At 41.3% G+C, this 20,390-nt stretch overlaps 1 protein-coding gene across 23 annotated transcripts in view; it reads right to left on the reverse strand.

Moving 5' to 3' along the window:
• Positions 1-20,390, reverse strand: part of LOC121477519 (LIM domain containing preferred translocation partner in lipoma) — a 667,092-nt gene that overhangs the window by 15,293 nt on the left and 631,409 nt on the right. For all 23 annotated transcript variants that reach the window (XM_041731917.1, XM_041731895.1, XM_041731914.1 and 20 more), the window contains 2 exons: positions 8,700-8,878; positions 2,909-3,029 (listed from right to left, as the gene is read on the reverse strand). In XM_041731917.1, the coding sequence (XP_041587851.1) occupies positions 2,909-3,029; positions 8,700-8,878 (300 nt within the window). The remainder of the gene's footprint in view (positions 1-2,908; positions 3,030-8,699; positions 8,879-20,390) is intronic.

Genomic DNA, 20,390 nt, shown 5'->3' on the forward strand with positions numbered 1-20,390 from the left:
TGGAAGCAACGTGCGTGAGGACTGCGCTCCTTCGCTTGCCATTTGAGGCCTCCACAGCATGGCCACTAACTCTCCTTTCCCCGTACCATCAGCCCCCTCTGGTCCTTCCCCAGGATACAACACCCAATAAGAGATTTGGGGACATAAATACACACGGGGTAAAATGACACCCCCCTCAGGTTGCTTCATAGGAAATGCGAGTCCAAAAAGAGAAGAACCTGAGGATCTGGGAGCCCCAGGTACTGGTTTTGTTTTCGGCTAAGCATTGAAAACAGCAAGAGCAAGAGAAAATAAGACAAGAAGAGATCCCTAACGGCTAAGTCCTCTTTGCCCTTTATCATGAGTCCAAGGATCTCTCAAAAGGAATGCACAGGTGCAGCGACAGAATTCCGGGGCTGTTTCTGGGCAGTGGCAAAGCTGTAGAAGGCCTCCTTCCAAGCAGAAGGGCCGAAGGGCCCACATTACGCTCTGCATCCTGGTTCAAGCTGTAGTGGGAAAATAAAACCCTAACGTGTGCTGGGAGTATTGCTTTGCTGCACTTTCTGAAGGAGACAGTGTGGTGTAGAGGAATGTGGTGGAAGGGGAGACAGCCCACCCCTACACCCATGGGGCATCCCTTAGCTCTCCCCCAGTGTCACTGAAAATAATTCCTCATGTCCTACCTCACCGAGGGTTGGGAGGATCAAAGAGGAAAATGGATGTGAATATACTTCGAAACAAATTCGAGGAGCTACAGAGCTGTAAAGGATCAAAGGACCATATGACTGTCCTTCGCACCTCTGCAGCTCCATTTTGGAAAGTGTCAAGTAACAGCCAGCCAAATTTTGGTCCTTAGCTTGGAGAAAATGGAAGTTTCTTTGCAAAGAAAAACACAGTACTTCATCTGGAAGTGCGTGCCCTTGCTAACTTTAGGAGAACTCTTCTAAAAGGCCACCACCACTGCATGCCCTGCTTCTGTAGTCTACAAAGAGAGCAAGGAGGTCACTGGGGCTCATGTCTGCATTTGACTAACAATGACATGGAAGCTCAGAAAGGGTATCACCTACAATACCCCAGCAGCGCCAGTGGCTTCAGGAGCCAGGCTTCCCAGAAGTTGGCTTTGCACAAATGAGCAAGCAGATATTCTGCAGCTCTAGAGGCATTTGGGACACTGAGCAATGGAATTAGATGAACTCTTCATCGCAATAAAGAAAGAAGGAAACTTCCTAAATGATATGGGTGTAATTATTTAATGAGCTGACATCTATGATCACCTGGGAGCCATGAAGAGCCTAGAGTCAACCACAGTCTTGGAACCATCCACTCCTTGCGTCTTAGAGCCAAAAGGGGCCACCTGGGGTGTCCAGGACACCCTCCCTGTTTGTATAGGTGGGGAAGTGAGAAGCAGAGAGGGAAGTGATTTCTCCAGTGTCCTGCAGCATCTGAGGCAGGACTAGAATGATGGTCTGTCCTCTTCTAACCCAGAGTTCCTCCCATTCTAGAGCATTGTTTTTTAAAAAAAAAACAAAAAACTCATGGGATTTTAAAGCAAACTTACTTTTTACTTGCTCTCATTTAATCTGGAAGGAGAAAAAGGCACCCTTTCTGCAACTCTGGGCGCCAAATCCCAAACCACGAAAAGTCAAAGCCTATTGGTATGCATAGCAAGTGTGTGAGCAATGTCGGAAGCTTTTCTTGCTTAAGCCTCAGTTTCTCCATCTGTAAAATGACCTTGAAAGCATCTATCTGCTCTCTCACACTTATGATTCAGGCCAGTTCTAAGGCTGGAGGTGGTTGTTCCTCTGTCGTCATAAAATCTGGTGTAAAAGCTGTTAGTTTATTATCTTTTCTCATGTTAAGGACACAGAGAGACATAGCTTGGGCTCTAGGGCCAAACAAAGAGCCCTGCGTAAATCAGGTAGTCAGTTTCCACTAACGCAGTGAGTGCCATGAGCACAGTTCTAGAGAGCCAGTGGCAGCCCCACCGGCCTGGGTGTTTTGGGAAGATCACCCAGTGGGACTAGATGAGCTACTGTCATGAGGGTGGGACGGTAAGGCAATTACTACTACCCTTTGCAGAGAGAAGAGGGAGCTGATAACCACCGCCCTCAGGAGAGCTAGTAGAAAACAAGGAAACTGCTTCCAAAGGGGGGCTCTGGGTAACTAGAACCAGGATAAGAAGATGTTTTAAACTCACTTTCTGAATGTGATGCCCTTTTGATACGCAGATTATAGGGGATTATATAGCCACTGCTCTTGGCTATGGAAAGGACTATTGTCTCTTCGGCAAGAAGCCTTCCTGTCACCTGCAGCCTGAATCACCAGTCTCTTGTGTGTATTCCCATAGCACTCACACATATCTCCCCCGGAGCCCTTAGCGGTCGCCTGACCACCCGTCTTCTGAGCTAAGTCAGTGCTTGTAACTCAACCAGTCTCCATGACTTGGAGCGCCAAGTTCCCACCCCTTTGAGAGGAGTGAATTCTTATCCTTCTCAATGGGGTGAAAATGGCATCTCTTTCCCATAGACTAGCAGAGCCATGGTTAAAGATTCAGTGTAATGGTAATCATAATGGTAACAAGAATATCATTTGTCACTAATTTAGCATTTTGTGATTTACAACGTCCTTTAGCACACAGTTTTGCATTTTAGTTTCTCAGCCATATTTGGGGAGGTTAATAAGAATTTGAGTCCTTTTCACAGGTGGGGAATTTGAGAGTGGGTGGTGAAGTGACTTAGCCAGTATCACTAGCATTAAATGAAGGCCTAAGATCTAAAACCCAAGTCCTGTGAGCACAGGCACCCAAGTCCTGTGAGCAAAGGCCTTCCAGATTGAATAACTGCTGTTTTTGTGAAAACCCAGCTCTGTTGAGCCTCTCCAATGCCTGCTGTGAACTGACAGGGTGTGGGAGCATTTACCACAGACCGACCTCACACCGGTAGCAGTGAACATGGAAATCACGATCCAGAGCCACAATCCGGACAGTCTCCTCCTGGCCTGGGGCTGGCATGATAGGCTCCTTGCACACAGAACATCGGGGAGCAAATTTCCTGAAAATGGAGAATACGGTACTGGTTAGACATTGAGTATTTAAACTGACAAATGGGTGCGACCCAGAAGTGAGAAGAAGAGGAGCCAGCCGAGGGTCAAGACAACTGCTCTGCCATCTTGTGTGACCCTGAGCAAGTTCCTTTCCTTCTCTGGGTCTGCTTCCTCTGGCGTAAAATAAGGGATATAGACTGGGTGACTGTTGAGGTCCTTCTAGTCCATAAATACTGTGATATCTGGGGAGGTGGGGAGTTAGCGTGTGTACCCCTTATGCATGAAGAACATCTAGGTGCTATTGGCCACTTGGTAGGTGCCATGGAAGTCACTTGTGGATAGATTCTAAACATAAAACCTGGGCTCGGGCAGGGTCCTGGGGCCCTTACTTGTTTCTTTTGCTTGATTTTGTCTTGTTTGGTTTCTGCTCTTAGACTCTGCTTTTCGGCTCCTAGAGTGCTTCCAGGCCCTACACAAATATTCTGAGGTTGGTGACTGTGTCATTCCCACTTATTAGAGCCTCTTTCTCTGAAACTGAGCTCTAGGAATTAACATGAGAAATCTCAACCCCTTATCTTTTTAAAACAGCAGAGGTCAGAGAGTTTAAATATGCCAAACTTTACACCAAACTTGCTATGACCATGTCTGGACTTCCTACGTTTTGGTTGTGTGAAACTCTGGTTTGAAAAGAAAAAAGTTCAAAAGCTGCCAAGTTCTTTATTTTTTAGAGGGTTTTAGCACCTTTAAAAGGTATGAGCATTTACACGTGTAGATATACATATATGTGTGCTTTTGAGGCTGTTGGTGAGGAATTTTAATATTTCCTCATCTCTTAGTATTCTTTAATATGACCAACGGCCCTAAAATTTGTTTCTCATAACAGATTAAGAGGCCGCAAATACAGGCTGTGCATTCATCTGCATCTCCTGGAAATTAGGGGTGGCATTTGGGAAGGTGTGAAATGAGACATGATTTGAAATGGCCAGGGATAAAAACTGAAAGGATGGGGGGAAAAAAAAGGAGAAACAGACTCTGGAAGTCAGTTTTTTTCATGGTAATGGTTTTGAGATTAATGACGTTAAAATTTATCTATTTGTAGTGAGACTTAAAAAGAAATAATGATAGTAATCTAATACTTTGCAGAGCACTTTATGGTTGTCAAAGCATTTTTACATACATTATACTCTATATGTACATATTAATTTTCTTGGCAGCACCCAAAAGGCATCTGTGTGGCTGCAATCTAAATAAATATGAATTAAGCAGCAGATCAATTGATTGCTATGAAAGAAAAATTAAAAGGATCATGGTACAACTGCAGCAGTAATCAGAGTTGTTATAATTGGCATTTTATGCGAGAAGTTTACACTCAGTGGTAAAAAAAAAAAACTGCTTTGGACTACCTGATTATTTTTGAATCTGGGTCATCAGTAGTGAAATAAGCAGGCTTCTGGAATCCAGTGCAGAATTTCCTTTCCCCAAGCCTATCGGGACTGTAAACTCAAAAGTATGTCTTGCCTATCATTGAACTGTGAGCCTGCCCCTCTTTCCTCAAGTAGAATTACTTATTTCTTTAGGATAAAATATCTCTCACTGAATTTGCCTATTTTAGTAGTAATTATTCGCACACCTTTGGGGACCACTAAACTGTGAGCTTCCAGCTGGCAGGTTTTGCTCAACCTCTGAATCTCCAGAAACCAACTCCTGTGACCAGGGCAGACAGCAGAATTTCAGGCTATCTCTAATGAAATGAACTGTCCGCCATTTTGCTCTATAAAAAGATGTGAGTTGGACCTTCCTTTATGTTCAATCTCAAGGTCTTTCCTCTTTGGAGAGGCATAACTTGTATTCTTGCTGAGTAATGATTGCTTCCTACCCATTGGCCTCATTTCCATGATGGGGAAAAAACAATGTGAAGAGACAGGAAGTGGTTTCCACAGTCCCCACAGTGTTCCTTGGCCGGCATTTTGAAGACTGTTCTAAATCCCAGGTGGTCTGTTTCAAGGCTCAGCTCACTAAGCAGACAATAATAATAATAATATAATAATAAAAATAGATCTGATAAAAAAAAACCCTTTTGATGGTTCAAATGGCTACCATATATTGTGTGCTTATTATATGCCAAGGCTTGTTAAGCACTCTGTGCACTTGACCTCATTTTTTTACTGACAGCAACATTATGAAGAAATAGTTTTATCATTTCTGCTTCACAGCCATGGGAGCCAAGGCTCCGAGAGGGCCGGTCTTAATCATCTTTGTCCTGGCACATTTCTGGCAATCAACAAATGGGTGCTGATTAAACAAATAAGTGGACGAGTGTAATGTCTCTGATAAGAAAGCACAGATAGTGAAATAAAGGCTCAAATGCAATGAAAGGGTCAGCTAAATAAGCCAGCTTTTCTGAGCTCACTGTCCTGGCAGTGGGAATATAGAAATAAACTAGGACTCCAGCAATCAGACTGGTGAGGAAGTTCTATATATTTCTGCAACTGTTCTATTAGTTGAGATATACACATCCTGTCATATTGCAGAAACGACCTAAGGTGGTAAGGGTAAAAGTGTTTGTGTGTGTGTGTGTGTGTGTTCTTTATGATTAATCAGGCTATGCTTAAGTACTAGGCATACCTGATTTACAAAACTCTGCAGAATATAGAGAAAGATATAAATTCAAACAGGGGGATAGGGAGGGGCTGTGGTCAGGGAAGCATTCTCCAAGGAGGTGGTAAATGAGTTGGCATTTGAAAGATGGCCATTTAGGTGAAATTCGAAAGTGTGTGTGTGTGTGTGTGTGTGTGTGTGTGTTGATGAGAGATACAGTTTGCCAGGGAACTAGTTTGAGCAGTCATCTGAAATAACATATGGGAAAAGAGTTGCTACCTAATAGGATGGAGGACTTGGGCCAACCTTGTCTGAAGGTGGTTATACAGGGGGTGGCCCATTTACAAGGCCTTTTTTTTTTTTTTACAAGGCCTTAAAAATAGTATTTGGGAAGCTTATTACTCAAAGTGCAGTCCAAGACCACCAGAGAACTTGTCAGAAATGCAGAACTGTAGGTCCTACACCCCAGACCTACTGAATTAGAATTTGCAGTTTAACAAGATCCCTAGGTGACTTGTAAGCACATTAACATTTGGGAAGCGCTGGTTTAGAAGACAGGATGCTAAGCAGGCGAGATGAATCCCTTCTCATGGGCCTTCTGTATCTCACAGCAACTTCCACTCCCAGGCTGCTCCAGTTACAGCCAAGCAAATCTTCCTGGAATGGAGAGAAGCCCTTCCTCACTTCGTGGCCTTCTTTATTTCCTGAGTTGTTCCTGCTGTCAGGAATCTCCGTTTCTCACTTAAAATACTCTTCAAATTCTGCTTCCAGAAGCCTATCCAGATCTCAGGGCCAAGTAATCTCTTTTGACTCTGACAGCTCGAGCCTTTGCCTGTGCCTGTCTCATCGTGTCTGGCCCCTTCTGCCTGGTATCACACATGCTCTGCGCTTGTCCCCCCCTCCTCCTGGCAAGCTCCTTGCTGACAGGGGCTTTTCTCTGTGTGTCTGTGCATTTTCTACCCATGCAATTTCTCTCCTTGTATCTCTCTCCTTTAGCACTGGGCACACGGAGGGCTCTTGGTAGATGTGGTTGAATTGGAATGGAAAGATATTTCCTAAAAGCTCAGAGGGAGACCAAGAACAAGTGCCCCCCCAACAGTCCGCAAAAGGAGGCCGTATCCCCCTATGCACCCTCTCCTTAGCCTTGCAATGCCCACTCTGGGTGGGGCTTTTAGCTGCTTTGTGTTCTGGTACGTTCGAGGCTCAGACACAGAGTTCTGTAGAATTTCTCTCTTATTTTCCTTTGGGAAATGGTGAAAAGATAAAAAAGCTTCCCCTCTTACATACCTGCCAATCAAGCAGACATTATTTTTAAAAAATAATTTGTGTTTTAACATGCCATTGATTGGTGGTGGGGGTGGGTGGAGCTGGGGGTTGGAGACAGTTTTTCCCCTTTAGGGGCTAATAAGCCTGCTTGTCTGGAGTGTTGAGACCCCCACACTTACGTCACCAGTCCCAAGTCTCTAATTATGCTCCTCACTCTTAGAAATGAAAGATAAATGGCATAGATATAAACTTCCATTTGTCAGAATTGATTTCCTGTTTTAATTGGTTGGGGGGGGGGTGTCATGGATCAGTCTTTTCCAGCAACAGAAACACGTGTGCTCTGATTACATCTACCAGTCTTTCTTGGATTAGGGTACGTCTAAGAAAGGAGAGAAACAACCACAGAAACACACTCCCCATCGGTATCTTTTCACTTCCCTTAAATAGATGCAGGTTTTTTTTTTTTTCATGTGTAATTACAAGCTAAAAATATCAACAACGTGAAGTACAATTTATGCTGTGACTGCCCTTTCAAAGTGAGCCCTTACTTGTCTAATTCAGGTTGAGAATTCCTGCCTCTGGGGTTTTTTTAATTCATTCAGCCTCACGTCTTTCAGTGAGATTTTCACTTTCTTTGCTACTTGGAAAGTGGTCAGGAAATTCACTTTTAAAATAGAGGAGTCTCAGGTCCCCAGACTGCTTGTGGTAAGTTCCTCCTGATTGTTGACAATCAACAGAGCGGTGAAAATTAACCCGCAAGACTGGAGGCCATAGAATGGAGACCCAAACCGATGAGCCTCATGAGCTTTATTCCTGTGAGAGCTTTGGACTGTCCTCAAAGACTCAGACTGCCCAGCAAGCAAGCCAGGAAGCCTCCATGTCTACCACTTACTGATCACCTCTAGGGTTTTCATATGGTTCCTAAATATATGTAACAAATGTCATCAACCCATCAGCCAACTAACAAAAGGGCCAAATCAAAAGAAGCAAAACACGAAACTATGTGATTTTCATGAAAATCCCACAGCTGTCATAGAGGAAAGAGGACCCGATGAATGAGAAAACTGAATAAGGCACATTTTTCCAGGCCCATGAGTAAGTGGTCTTGACCTGGAGACTCTACTTTCCAATCTTCCTCAAAAGACTTGCACTACACTGCATTCGTTAATTTTATTAGCAAGTGTCCTGAGCACAAGAAGGCCTGGGTAGGCAAACAGGTCATGAGAGGATGTGAATATGTTGCTAATGACATGAAACTGCCCCCAAAATGTGAGAGGCTTGTACTTGGAAGAGGAAGTGAATTGTTCTGTGCCCATGTCCATCTCCCTGTGACCTCCTTGCTATAGACTGGCAAAGATGTAGAGGTTAGCTCTATGGCTGTGACACCTCGGGAGCTTTAAAACAGGCTCTGTTCTAATGACCAGACTGAAAAGCTCAGAGGCACTGAGCAGTTTGTCCACTGTAACACATCTTGTTCATGTTGAGGCCAGGGAGGGCTAACCCAGTATCCTTCCTCTTTCCAATGCACATACTCTGCAGCTGAGTCAACTTTCTCAGAACCAGAGCCACATGAAGATGTGACGGATCATCTCCAGGGGAGCCTTCAAGCAGAAGCCAGGCTGGAGGACTGGTTGGATTAAGTGATACCCATTCCCACATTAGAGGAGGGGGATAAGCAAGCTCTTTATAAGGTCTCACCAAATCCTGAGATCCTACGGCTCTGAGAAAGAAAAATGTGTGGCCCAGATATCAGGTAGTAAGAACAGACTCCCAAGGGGACTGGCAGGCCGGAAGGGACAGAATAGACTGCCTACTTGTGGAAGTCCTCAATGCAGTGAATGAGGCCACCAGCATCCACGGTGAACGGGATCCCATCAAGGCTGCGGTGGCACATCACACAGGTAAAGCAGTGAGGATGATAGGCCTTCCCGGTGGCTCGCAGAATCCGCTCCATGATGGGCTTAGAGCACACACTGCACTGCTCCAGGGTGTTCTGAGGAGGGAAAGAAAAATGCCAGCGTCAAGTTGGATCTTGCAGAAGCTCCATGTATTTAGTCCCTTACAGCATGACAAGCACCATTACAGACACATTGGCTTATGTGCCTATCACAGTGCTTGGAAGAAGGCAGAGAACATATTAAGGAAACACATAAAGTGTCTTCTCTAAATTCACCCAGGTGGTAGGTGGCAAATCTAGAACACATGTCTTCTGACTTCTATCTCTCTTCTACCACTGTTAGAAGGCTCAATGGCAAACATTTTTGTTAAGGCAAATATAGTAGCTATTTCTGGTTTTGTTGCAGCGATTTGGTTCTGCTGTCATAGTGTGAAGGCAGTTGTAAACAGCACACATGTAAACAGGCTGTGTTCCAATAAAACTTTGTTGACAAAAGCAGGCTGGATTGAGCTTACAGCCGTAGTTTTTTGAACTCTGAACTACATTAACCCAGGTTCTCCCCTGGAAGAACACTTCACTCTTCTAAAACTTGACTAGACATCAAAAACCTGATGAGGTCACCAAGGACCTTAAGATTTTAGAGTGGTCTGCCTGACAATGGAGACTCGCAGAGGGTGCCAGGTGTAGAAGCCAATCAGAGCTCAACATAATCAAGGAGGCTTTTGATGATTTAAAGCCTTGAATTGAATACCAACCCCAAGTGTGGTACGATGAGCTCTTGATGGAAATGGTGAACCCAGAGGGGTTGCCGTTTTGGGAAGTGAATTAAGAAAGTCAATTTCTCTGGCTTTAAAAATACGCTGAAATTAAAAACAATAACAATAAACCAAAGCCCTCCCCAAAAGGGAAACTATATATTGAGTCAGGACTCAGGAAGACTGTTAAAATTAGCCATTAATTTCCATCCTGCCCCAGAATCCCATGCTGTCTTCCCAAACAACCATGTTTCACATGTAATATGCTATATTCCAAATGAGATGTCTAGACCGATTCAGTTTGCAATCTTGAATAAACCCAGGATGGGGATTTGATTAGAAAGATACAGGACTGGAATTGCCCTCTTACCATGAAAACTTTTAAATGGCCATGATGCAAGTAATGCCTATTGGTAGATAACTAGTGTGCTGATGTCTCAACCATAGCGAGAGTCTCTGATTGGCTTCCTTGTTTGCATCTCTCCTCCTGTAACACTTCCCTATTCCCAAAGTGACTTCTGGTTTCCTTTCCAAAGCACAGATGGGACCAAGTAACTTTGCTGTTAGCAAAAACTTCTACGGCTCTACAATGTGAAAAGAGCTAGTTCCTTGCCTGACATTTCAACCTCCCTTTCTAGGGTCAGATTTCCCTAATGTCTCAGACTGCTCACTCTTATTCAAACCTTTAAGAAACTTCCGCACTTCTGTGCACTGGCTAATACCTAGTGTGAACCACAATTTGTCATTTTGACCTTTCAAGGTACAGGCCAAAAGGCAACTCTCCAGTGAAGCCTTCCTCAAGGCTTTCAGTTGGAATCATTGCTTCTTTCTCCACCCTTACCAAGCACCCCATTAACATTGCTTATAGCACTTACAGTGTTCATTCTATTAACATTTTTTTACACATTTGTCTATTTCTTCTACTAGGTTAATTTCTTTAAGGGAAGGGGCCATGTCTTTCTTTTTTAATTTTTAAATTTTAATTCCAGGGCAGTTAACATACAGTGTTACAGTAGTTTCAGGTGCACAATACAGTGATTCAATGATTCTATGCATCACACAGTGCTCATCCTGAAAAATGTGCTAACCTATTTCACCCATCCCCCCCCCTTCATCTCTCCTCTGGTAACCAAAAGTTTGTTCTCTTTAATTAAGAGTCTGTTTCTTCATTTCTTGCTAACTCTTTTTTCCCCTTTGTTGGTTTGTTTTGCTTCTTAAATCCTACATATGAGTGAAATCATATGGTATTTGGCTTTCTTTGCCTTATTTTGTTTGGCATTTTAATCTCTAGCTTCATCCATGTTGTTACAAATGGCAAGATTTCATTATTTTTGTGGCTGAGTAATATTCCATTATCTATCTATCTATCTATCTATCTATCTATCTATCTATCTATCTATCATATATCTATCTATCATCTACCCATCTCACACTGTCTTTATCCATTCATCTATTGATAGCTGTTTGGGGGTGCTTCCATAATTTGGCTGTTGTAAATAATGCAGCAATGAACCTAGGGGACCAAGTATCCTTTCAAATTAGTGTTTTTGTATTTTGGGGGTAAAAACTCAGTAGTGTGATACTGAATCTTAGGATAGTGTTATTTTTAACTTTTTGAGGAACCTCCCTACTGTTTTCCATAGTGGCTGCACCATTTGCATCCCTACCAATAAGGCACAAGAGTTCCTTTTTCTCCACCTCTTTACCTTTCTTGTGTTTTGATTTTAGCCATTCTAACAGTAGTTTGGATTTACATTTCCCTGACAATAAGTGATATTGACCATCTTTTATGTCAGCCATCTGGGTGTATTCTTTAGATCAATATCTGTTCATGCCTTCTGCCCATTTTTAAATTGGATTATGACTTGTGTGTGTGTGTGTGTGTGTGTGTGTGTATTGAGTTGTATACATTCTTTATATATTCTAGATACTAACCCATTATTGGATATGTCATTTGCAAATATCTTCTCATATTTATTAGGTCGTCTTTTAGTTTTGTCAATTGTTTCCTTCACTGTGCAATAGCTTTTTATTTTAATGTAGTAGTCAATGGTTTATTTTTGCTTTTATTTTCCTTGCCTCAGGAGATATATCTAAAAAAGCATTGCTATGGCCAATGTCAGAGAAATTACTGTCTGTGCTCTCTTCTAGGATTTTTATGGTTTCAGATCTCACATTTAGTTTAATCCATTTTGAGCTTATTTTTGTGTGTGGTGTAAGAAAGTCATCCAGTTTCATTCTTTTGCACGTAGCTGTTCAGTTTTCTCAATACCATTTATTTGAAGAGACTTTTTCCCATTGCATATTCTTGCCTTTTTATCAAAAATTAATTGACCATGTAATTGTGGCTTTGTTTTTGTTTGGACTTTCTATCCTGTTTCATTGATCTATGTGTCTATTTATGTGCTAGTACCATACTGCTTGGATTACTACAGCTTTGCAGTATAACCTGAAATCTGGAACTCTGATACCTTCAACTTTGTTTTTCTTTTTCAAGATTGCTTTGGCTATTAGGCTCTTTTGTGTTTCCATATAAATTTTACGATTTTTGTTCTAGTTCTGTGAAAAATTCTGTTGATATTTTGATAGGGATTGCATTAAATCTGTAGATTGCTTTGGATAATATGGACATTTTAATAATATTTGTTCTTTCAATCCATGAGCATGGAATATCTTTCCACTTGTGTTATCTTAAGTGTCTTTCGTCAATGTTATATTCTTTTCAGAGTACAGGTTTTTCACCTCCTTGATTAAGTTTATTACTAGGTATTTTATTATCTTTGGTGCAATTGTAAATGGGATTATTTTCTTAATTTCTCTTTCTGTTGCTTCATTATTAGTATATAGAAATGCAATGGATTTCTGCATATTGATTTTGTCACTTGTTGCCTTAAGGAATTTGTTTATAAGTTCCAGTAGTTTTTGGTGGAGTCTTTAGGGTTTTCTATATGTAGTATTATCATGTCATCTGCAAGTAATCAAAGTTTTACTTCTTCCTTACCAATTTGGATGCCTTTTCTTTTTCTTTTCTGAGTGTTATGGTTATGACTTCTAGTACTATGTTGAATAAAAGTGGTGAGACTGGACAATCTTGTCTCATTCCTGATCTAAGGGGAAAAACTCTCAGTTTTTTTTTACCACTGACTATGATGCTAGCTGTGGATTTTTCATATGTGGCCTTTATAATGTTGATGTATGTTCCCTCTAAGCCTATTTTGTTGGTTTTTACCATAAATGTTGTGCTTTGTCAAATGCTTTTTCTGCACCTATCAAAATGATTGTATGGTTTTAAACCTTTCTCTCATTGATGTGATGTATCATGTTGATTGATTTGTGAATACTGGACCACTCTTGAGACCTAGGAATAAATTCCATTGATCTTGGTGAATGATTTTTTTTCATGTGTTGTTGGATTTGGTTTGCTAATATTTTGTTGAGGATTTTTACATCTGTGTTCATCTGTGATACTGGCCTGTAGTTTCCTTTTTTGTGTGTGGTGTCTTAAAATGGTTTTGGTATCAATGTAATACAGGCCTTGGGGACCATGTCTTAAGAATGTATTTTGCTGTCTCATACCTAGAATAAAACTAAGTCTAGGATGAATGTGTGCAAAAAGAATGAATGAAGGAGTACTGTTTACATCATACCCGGGAATTGCTGGACTGGTCTGACTCTTCTGACTCTGGAATCCATACCAAAATGAATTGGTAAATTCATCACCATCCTCTCCTCAAAGCTGTGGTTGCTGGAGGTTCTGAAATTGCTTAGTACGCCTCTGGTCACAGTCTAAACTCATGGAAACTATTAACCTATTTTCCCCCCATTTTGAAGTGGTGAAATTAAAATAGCAGAAGAACATAAGATGAAAGTTTGGAGAAAATGATGCTCTGGACAATGAGGGCCCTGCTTTTTTTCTATCCTGGTGATCTGAGCTGATGTGGCTGCAAACTGTCTTCCCAGGGCTTGTGTTTTGCTCTTCTGTGGGTTTTAACTTTTTTTTTTTTTTTAAAGGCAGCCCTGTAATGGAGTTGAACAAACCAGAAAATGCTTGACCAGAGAATGTTTTTGTTTGCATTGAGGCTTGGCTACAAGATTTAGTCCATTTACTCAAAACCAGCAGCAGCATATAAGGTTGAGTCAGTTTCTAAGGAAAGACTTTATGGTCTGTGGAAGCACTGTTTAAAGGACAGGTAATCTGAACATTTATGCTACAAAGGAAAAAACAGTGTAAAATATGCCTAAAGTGAGACTACTATAAAATGCCCACAAATCAGAAAATAAAGTGTCTATGTATACAGCTTACTGGAAGCTTGGGCTACCAAATGATGGAGGACATATGAAACTTCTTTGGTCAGCTCCCTTTACTGTACTCTACTCCTTTTTTTTTTTTTTTTTAAAGATTTTATTTATTCATGAGGGAAACAGAGAGAGAGAGGCAGAGACACAGGCAGAGGGAGAAGCAGGCTCCATGCAGGGAGCCTGATGTGGGACTCGATCCTGGTATCCAGGATCACGCCCTGGGCTGAAGGCGGCACTAAACTGCTGAGCCACCCGGGCTGCCCCCCTTCTCCTTTCTAACTCTAACTGGTTCACTAGGAGCCAGAGAAACATCTTCTCTTTGAAGAAGGGTAAAGACTCTTATGAAGCTTACCATATTAAGTGTAGTTACCATTCGTGACCATACAAAATTGTTACGGTATTATCGACTCTTTTCCCTGTACTGCACTCTTCATCTCCGTGACTTATTAATTTCATTAGTGGAAGTTTGAATCATTATCCTGTGCACATGAAACTAATATACCAGTGTATATCAGCTATACTTTATAATAATAATAATAATAATAATAATAATAATAATAATAATAATTACCTAAAGGATACAAACGTAGTGATTTGAAGGGGCACACACACCCCAATGATTTATAGCAGCAATGTCCACAATAGCCAAAATATAGAAAGAGCCCAGATGTACATTGATAGATGAATGGATAAGGAAGATGTGGTATACACACACACACACACACACACACACGCAATGGAATATTACTCAGCCATCAGAAAGAATGAAATCTTGCCATTTGCAGTGACATGGATGGAACTAGAGGGTATTATGCTAAGCAAAATAAGTTAGTCAGAGAAAGACAAATACTACATGATTTCACTCAGAGGTGTATTTTAAGAAATAAAACATCAAAATGACGAAAGGGAAGAAAAAATAAGATGAAAACAGAGAGGGAGGCAAACCATAAGAGATTCTTAACTCTAGGAAACAAACTAAGGGTTTCTGGAGAGGATGGGGCGGGATGCGGTAGCTCGCTTTTGGACATTAAGAAGGGCACATGATATGATGAGCACTGGGTGTTACATGCAACTGATGAATCTCTACATTCTACCCCTGAAACTAATAATACACTATATATTAACTAAATTGAATTTATAATTTATTTATTTATTTTTACAGAATAAAGAGAGAGAAAGAGGGGTAGAGAGAGCAAGTGAGGGGAGCGGCAGAGAGAGAATCTCAAGCAGACTCTCTGCTGAGAATGTAGTTGGATGCGGGGCTTGATCCCATGACCCACGATATCATGACCTGAGCCAAAACCAAGAGTTGAACGCTTAACTGATTAAGCCAACCAGGTACCCTTAAATTGAATTTAATTAAAAAAAAAAAGATGCATTCTAAAAAACAAATAATTAAGTAAATAAAATAGTAAAGGGCTTTTACAACATTAGAGAGGAGGGAATAAGGAGTTCCTCTAATTTAGGCCTTTGATTTCACAGGTGAAAAACAGACCCAGAGCACTAATACAGTTGGACGTGAGTCACGGGGTTCATTAGGGACAGAGGAGGAACTAATACCCCAGGTTCCTGTAATTCCCTAATTCATATACAGACCTGATTAATTAATTGTGTTGGCATAGGGAGCAGAAGTTGCTAGATAAAGAATAGGGATTGTTCCTCTGCCTTTGTTAACACCCACTATATGGGTACTTGGGTAAATAATTTCTCTCTGTGGACCCGTTTTCTCAATTGTAAAACAATGATTAATTTTAACTCTGCTATTATATTGCTCTGTGATGGGTCAGAATGAACAACACTGGGAAGAGGGCAATGTTTCCATTACTAGAAATATACTAAAAATAACTGGGTAACCTCTCATCTAACGTTTGAAAAGTTCATGTGTTAGGAACCTGGACTGTATAATCTTTACTATGTCTTCACCACTTGAAATTCCAGAAATTACTAGTGGTAGATTTTCTAGCATGATGAAGGAAGATCTTTATGTCTTCTTATAGAAGGTTATTTTAAAGCCAGACCAAAAGATGACTCTTTGCATAAACCTAAGGCTCTTCTAAAGTCAGTTAAAATGAAATGGCTAATAAATAAAATAGTTTTTAAGAAAATAGAAAAAGAAGTAAGTCTTCAAGCAAATAAGTGAAAGAAGGTCATCTCTAAGTTTGTCTACTCAAAAGCATCTTGTGTGTGTAGTAGGGGTGTTGTGGCTGATTGGGCAGAAGGTAAGAGTTGGTGGTGGTTAAGAAGGAAGAGCACACTCCAGCATAAGAACCATCCAGATCAGTAGAGTGTTTCATGACCTGGCTCTGGATCCATCTCAGCTGCTCTTTTCCATGGACCCCACCTTCCAGCTGCTACTCTGAACTCTCTCTGCCACCTCTTTAATAAGCTATGTTCTTTTACAAGCCCAGAATAGCTCACGTCTTTCTTTGCCTAGAGAATACCTATTCAATCTTCAAAGTTAAGCTCAAATGTCACCTCTTCTGCAAAACACTTCTAATTCTCCCTCTGTTGTACCCTAAGTAAAATAAGTCACTTTTCTTCCACTCCCATAGGATTATACGATGCTTCTCTGATGACACTGCTATAACATACTCGATTTTATGGTTTACTTCAAGCTCTGCTACCAAAAACAGTGAGCACCCCACTCTTGCTACAGGAAGCCATAGTCATAGGTCAAGCTTCCTAGGAAACAGATTCTGAAACAGAGATTTGCACGTGGGAAGTTATTGAGATCAGTACCTGTGAGAGTATAGGAAGCCCCTGGGCAGAGGGAGAACCTGGACTAGGATGCAGTCACAGCAAAGGCGACTCGTAGTTCCCTGGAGACCTCTGGAGCTGGGGTGGTCTGCACAGTTGTCTTTCCTGGACAATAGGGGGTAGGACTTTCATCTACCCCTGCATCTACCAGCCAATGGATATAGGAGGCTTTTAAGGAGGAGAGTGATCCTGGGTGAAGAGGTTACTTTCAACTGAGAGTAATTAGCAGAGAATGAACTCTGCTATGAATGGTAAACAGGGAAATGAAAGCCTAGGTCCTGAAGGAGGATCTGGACCACAGCATCCACACCATAACCATCCTTGCCCAGGATCTGCACGGTTCCAGACACACACTTCGGCAACTGATGACCAACTATGAAGTACCTTACAGCTGAAGCTGAACAAAGAGTCTAGATTTCTTTTCTTTTTCAAACACTCTAGGCATTGTTTGAGGTTTTTTTTAGAATCTTTAAAAATTGTCTTAGGCAGTTACTCCAATGAAGGTATGGTTAAAGGGAGAAGATGTGAGAGTAGCAGAGAAAACAAGAAAGCTACTAAAAGGCACAGCTTATAAATGTTTCCAAAGTGATGGCAATACAATTGTGATTAAAAGCACAGAGTTAAGTGAAAATAAAAATAAAACCACAATCAATTCTTGTACATGAAACTCCCAAATGTAACTGTTTTTAAATTAGAGATACAATCTGGTTGTATCTTTTCTATCCTTGGGTACTGTATAAATAACTTGTCTAATTCACAGGCAGAGAGCTAGAAGAATCATCTGAATATAAATGAAGCATATAGGTAACATAAGCATTAACTACTAGTAAGATGATAGGGAAATATTCCCAAAATTTACATATTGCATAGGTGTGTATGCGTGTTCAATGATGAGTATTTTAAATCAAGGCACGTAAGTATTTGAAGATTCGGAAGACTACAAAGTGCTGCCATTTAGAAATGTTAAAATTTTCATTTCATAAAATTAAAATGTGATCTTACATTCAATCTTTATTGTTTTTTTAGGTACAAAAGCAGTTTTGAAACAGCAAAGACTCTTGGAAAAAAACGAGGGTGACATCTCATTTCTAGATATACTTTTGGTCTTGTTGGGATAAGAATAACAAAGAAAACGAAGTTTGAAGTTACTGGGCCTTTAAGATCTTTAGAGATGACTCCTCTTGTCCAGGAGTTTCAACTCCCCTCTCTTGCCTGCTTCTCCCATAATCCTTCACTCAGGGAAACAGTTACCAGGAAAGCACATCTAAAACAGTCCCAATCACTTCTGGATGAAGAGCATGAAAGGATGGTGCTGGGGGTGAGGGTGCCCATATTATACAGTTTAAAAAACCATGATTCTAGTCCAACTACCAGATTCTAGAAACTAAGGCACAGAGAGGGGAAACACCTAGTAGTGGATCTGGAGTTAGAATATTGGTCTCCTAATTCTCCCCTCTGTGGCTAATCCCCTGCCGCATCACACTATGCCTATTTTGTATCTCAGCAGACACACTCCGTATCACAAATATAAGGCGTTCAGGCTGGCTACCCACAAGTTACACGCATATAAATATAGAGAGGATATGTGTCGAGATCTTAACACAAGTTTGTCTACAGTCAACTTCATGGGTTCCTACAGGGTAAGGGACAAAACTCACTGTTGCATCCCCAGCATCTGCCACTGTATCCTTGCATAAAATCGGTGCTCCCCAAATACTGGTTAGATGATGAATTAATAAACTCTGGATATGGACTTTACATAACATGAAATTATTCTATTTAACCATGGAAAAACACTTCTGTAGTCCAGAGCTTTTTGATAGGCAGGGTGAGACACAGTGTGCCTCACTGGGTCCCAGGTGTACCATTTAGGGGGTTAGAGGGGGCCAGGGGTTTCCATAGTTCCTGAGTGGTTACCCTGGGTCAGAAGAAGCCCCATCCACTGATTCCAGTATGCTGAGTAAGTGCCATCCTTTCCCACGTGGACCATGATGTAAAGGAGGTTGTGAAGCACATATGAAGTGTTGGTGTTCACAAGGAAATAGCGGTGTGGTAAAGAGGAGCTGAGGGCTATGACTCAGCACACCTCCACGGAAAAGCCAGTGACATTATACAAAACTCAAAAATTATATTCCCTACCTTAATTTTGTACTTTAAACTTTTTCTTGATTTTGATAATCAAGAAGACTTCCCAAATGATGACAGTACTTTTGGGTTTCCCTGTAGATGAAGACATCATTTTACCTTGGTAGTTCTCTTAATATACTATGGTACAACATCTCCCTATAGTTCTGCCTCCCAGTGAGGCACGTTTTTTTTTCTTTTTTTAAAGATTTTATTTATTTTTTCATGAGAGACACAGAAACAGAGAGAGGCAGAGACATACGCAGAGGGAGAAGTGGCTCCATGCAGGGAGCCCGACGTGAGACTCCATCCCGGGACTCCAGGATCATGCCCTGAGCCCAAGGTAGACGTTCAACCACTGAGCCACCCAGGTGTCCTGGCACAGGTTTCTAATTAAGAGGTTTTTGACTTTCCAAGTGTTCTTCACCTATATGTAGTTTTTTTTTTTTAAGATTTATTTATTTATTTACTTGAGATTGAGAGATTTGCATGCATGCACATGAATGGGAGAGGCAGAGGGAGAGGGGGAGAGAATCTCAGGTAGACTCCCTGCAGCATGTAGAGCCTGATATGGGGCTTGATCTCATGATCCTGAGATGGTGATCAGAGTTGAGACCAAGAGTTGGACACTTAACCGACTGAGGCACCCAAGAGTCCCCACCCATATATCTATATTTTAATCTAAACTTTTATTTTCTTATTTTTTTTAATTTTTTATTTATTTATGTTAGTCACACACACAGAGAGAGAGAGAGAGAGAGAGAGAGAGAGGCAGAGACATAGGCAGAGGGAGAAGCAGGCTCCATGCACCAGGAGCCCGATGTGGGATTCGATCCCAGGTCTCCAGGATCGCGCCCTGGGCCAAAGGCAGGCGCCAAACCGCTGCGCCACCCAGGGATCCCCTATTTTCGTATTTTTAAATCACTATGTATATCTCTGTTTGTATCTGTATCTAATATGTGCTTCGAAACAGATAAAACATAATAATGGTAAGCCCAGTGTCATCTCATGCCCATGACTGTGATTTTTTAATCAGAATAAAAATTCCTATTCTATAGATGAGAGTTCTTATTTTTACAGATTGGAAAATTCTCGAGTCACTTTATTAGATGGCATCAAACTCTTAGAATGTGTTGTATTTGATGTCATTACCCACACACAAAAATGACAACTATGAAACATGTAACTGGAAATTTAGTAAAAGAACTCAACGTTCGTATTTTTTGTTCACTTCCGCTATTTTTTTTGAGCACAACTCTTTGCACCCAATGCCTGTATTACCTCAGCTTTCATATAAATCCCCTTTAAAGAAACTTTTTGCATGATTTTGTGATGAGCAGAGCAGCCGGCCTTCCCATTTAATTTAGCATTACAGAAAGTCTAGAGAGGGGAACAAAATGTTCAACATCCTGGCAGGTACAGAGGCAGAGAGAACAAAGATACTATCCCTGCCCTCAGAGGTTCCCAATGTAGTAGGAGGAGCAGACACTTCTATAAATAACTAACTATAGGCAAGGGGCAGAACACATTGCTATTATGGAGGAATGAGTAATGTGGGATGGAAACACAGAGAAGAGAGAGTAATTACTGAATGGTGAGGGAACAGGCAACATGGCGGTGGTGTGTGATGCTGGGAAGCCAACTGGGTGGGATTTGAGTTGGTTTTGGGGGTG

Source organism: Vulpes lagopus, chromosome 17 (assembly GCF_018345385.1).
Source record: "Vulpes lagopus strain Blue_001 chromosome 17, ASM1834538v1, whole genome shotgun sequence".
In the NCBI taxonomy this organism is placed as follows: Eukaryota; Metazoa; Chordata; class Mammalia; order Carnivora; family Canidae; genus Vulpes; species Vulpes lagopus.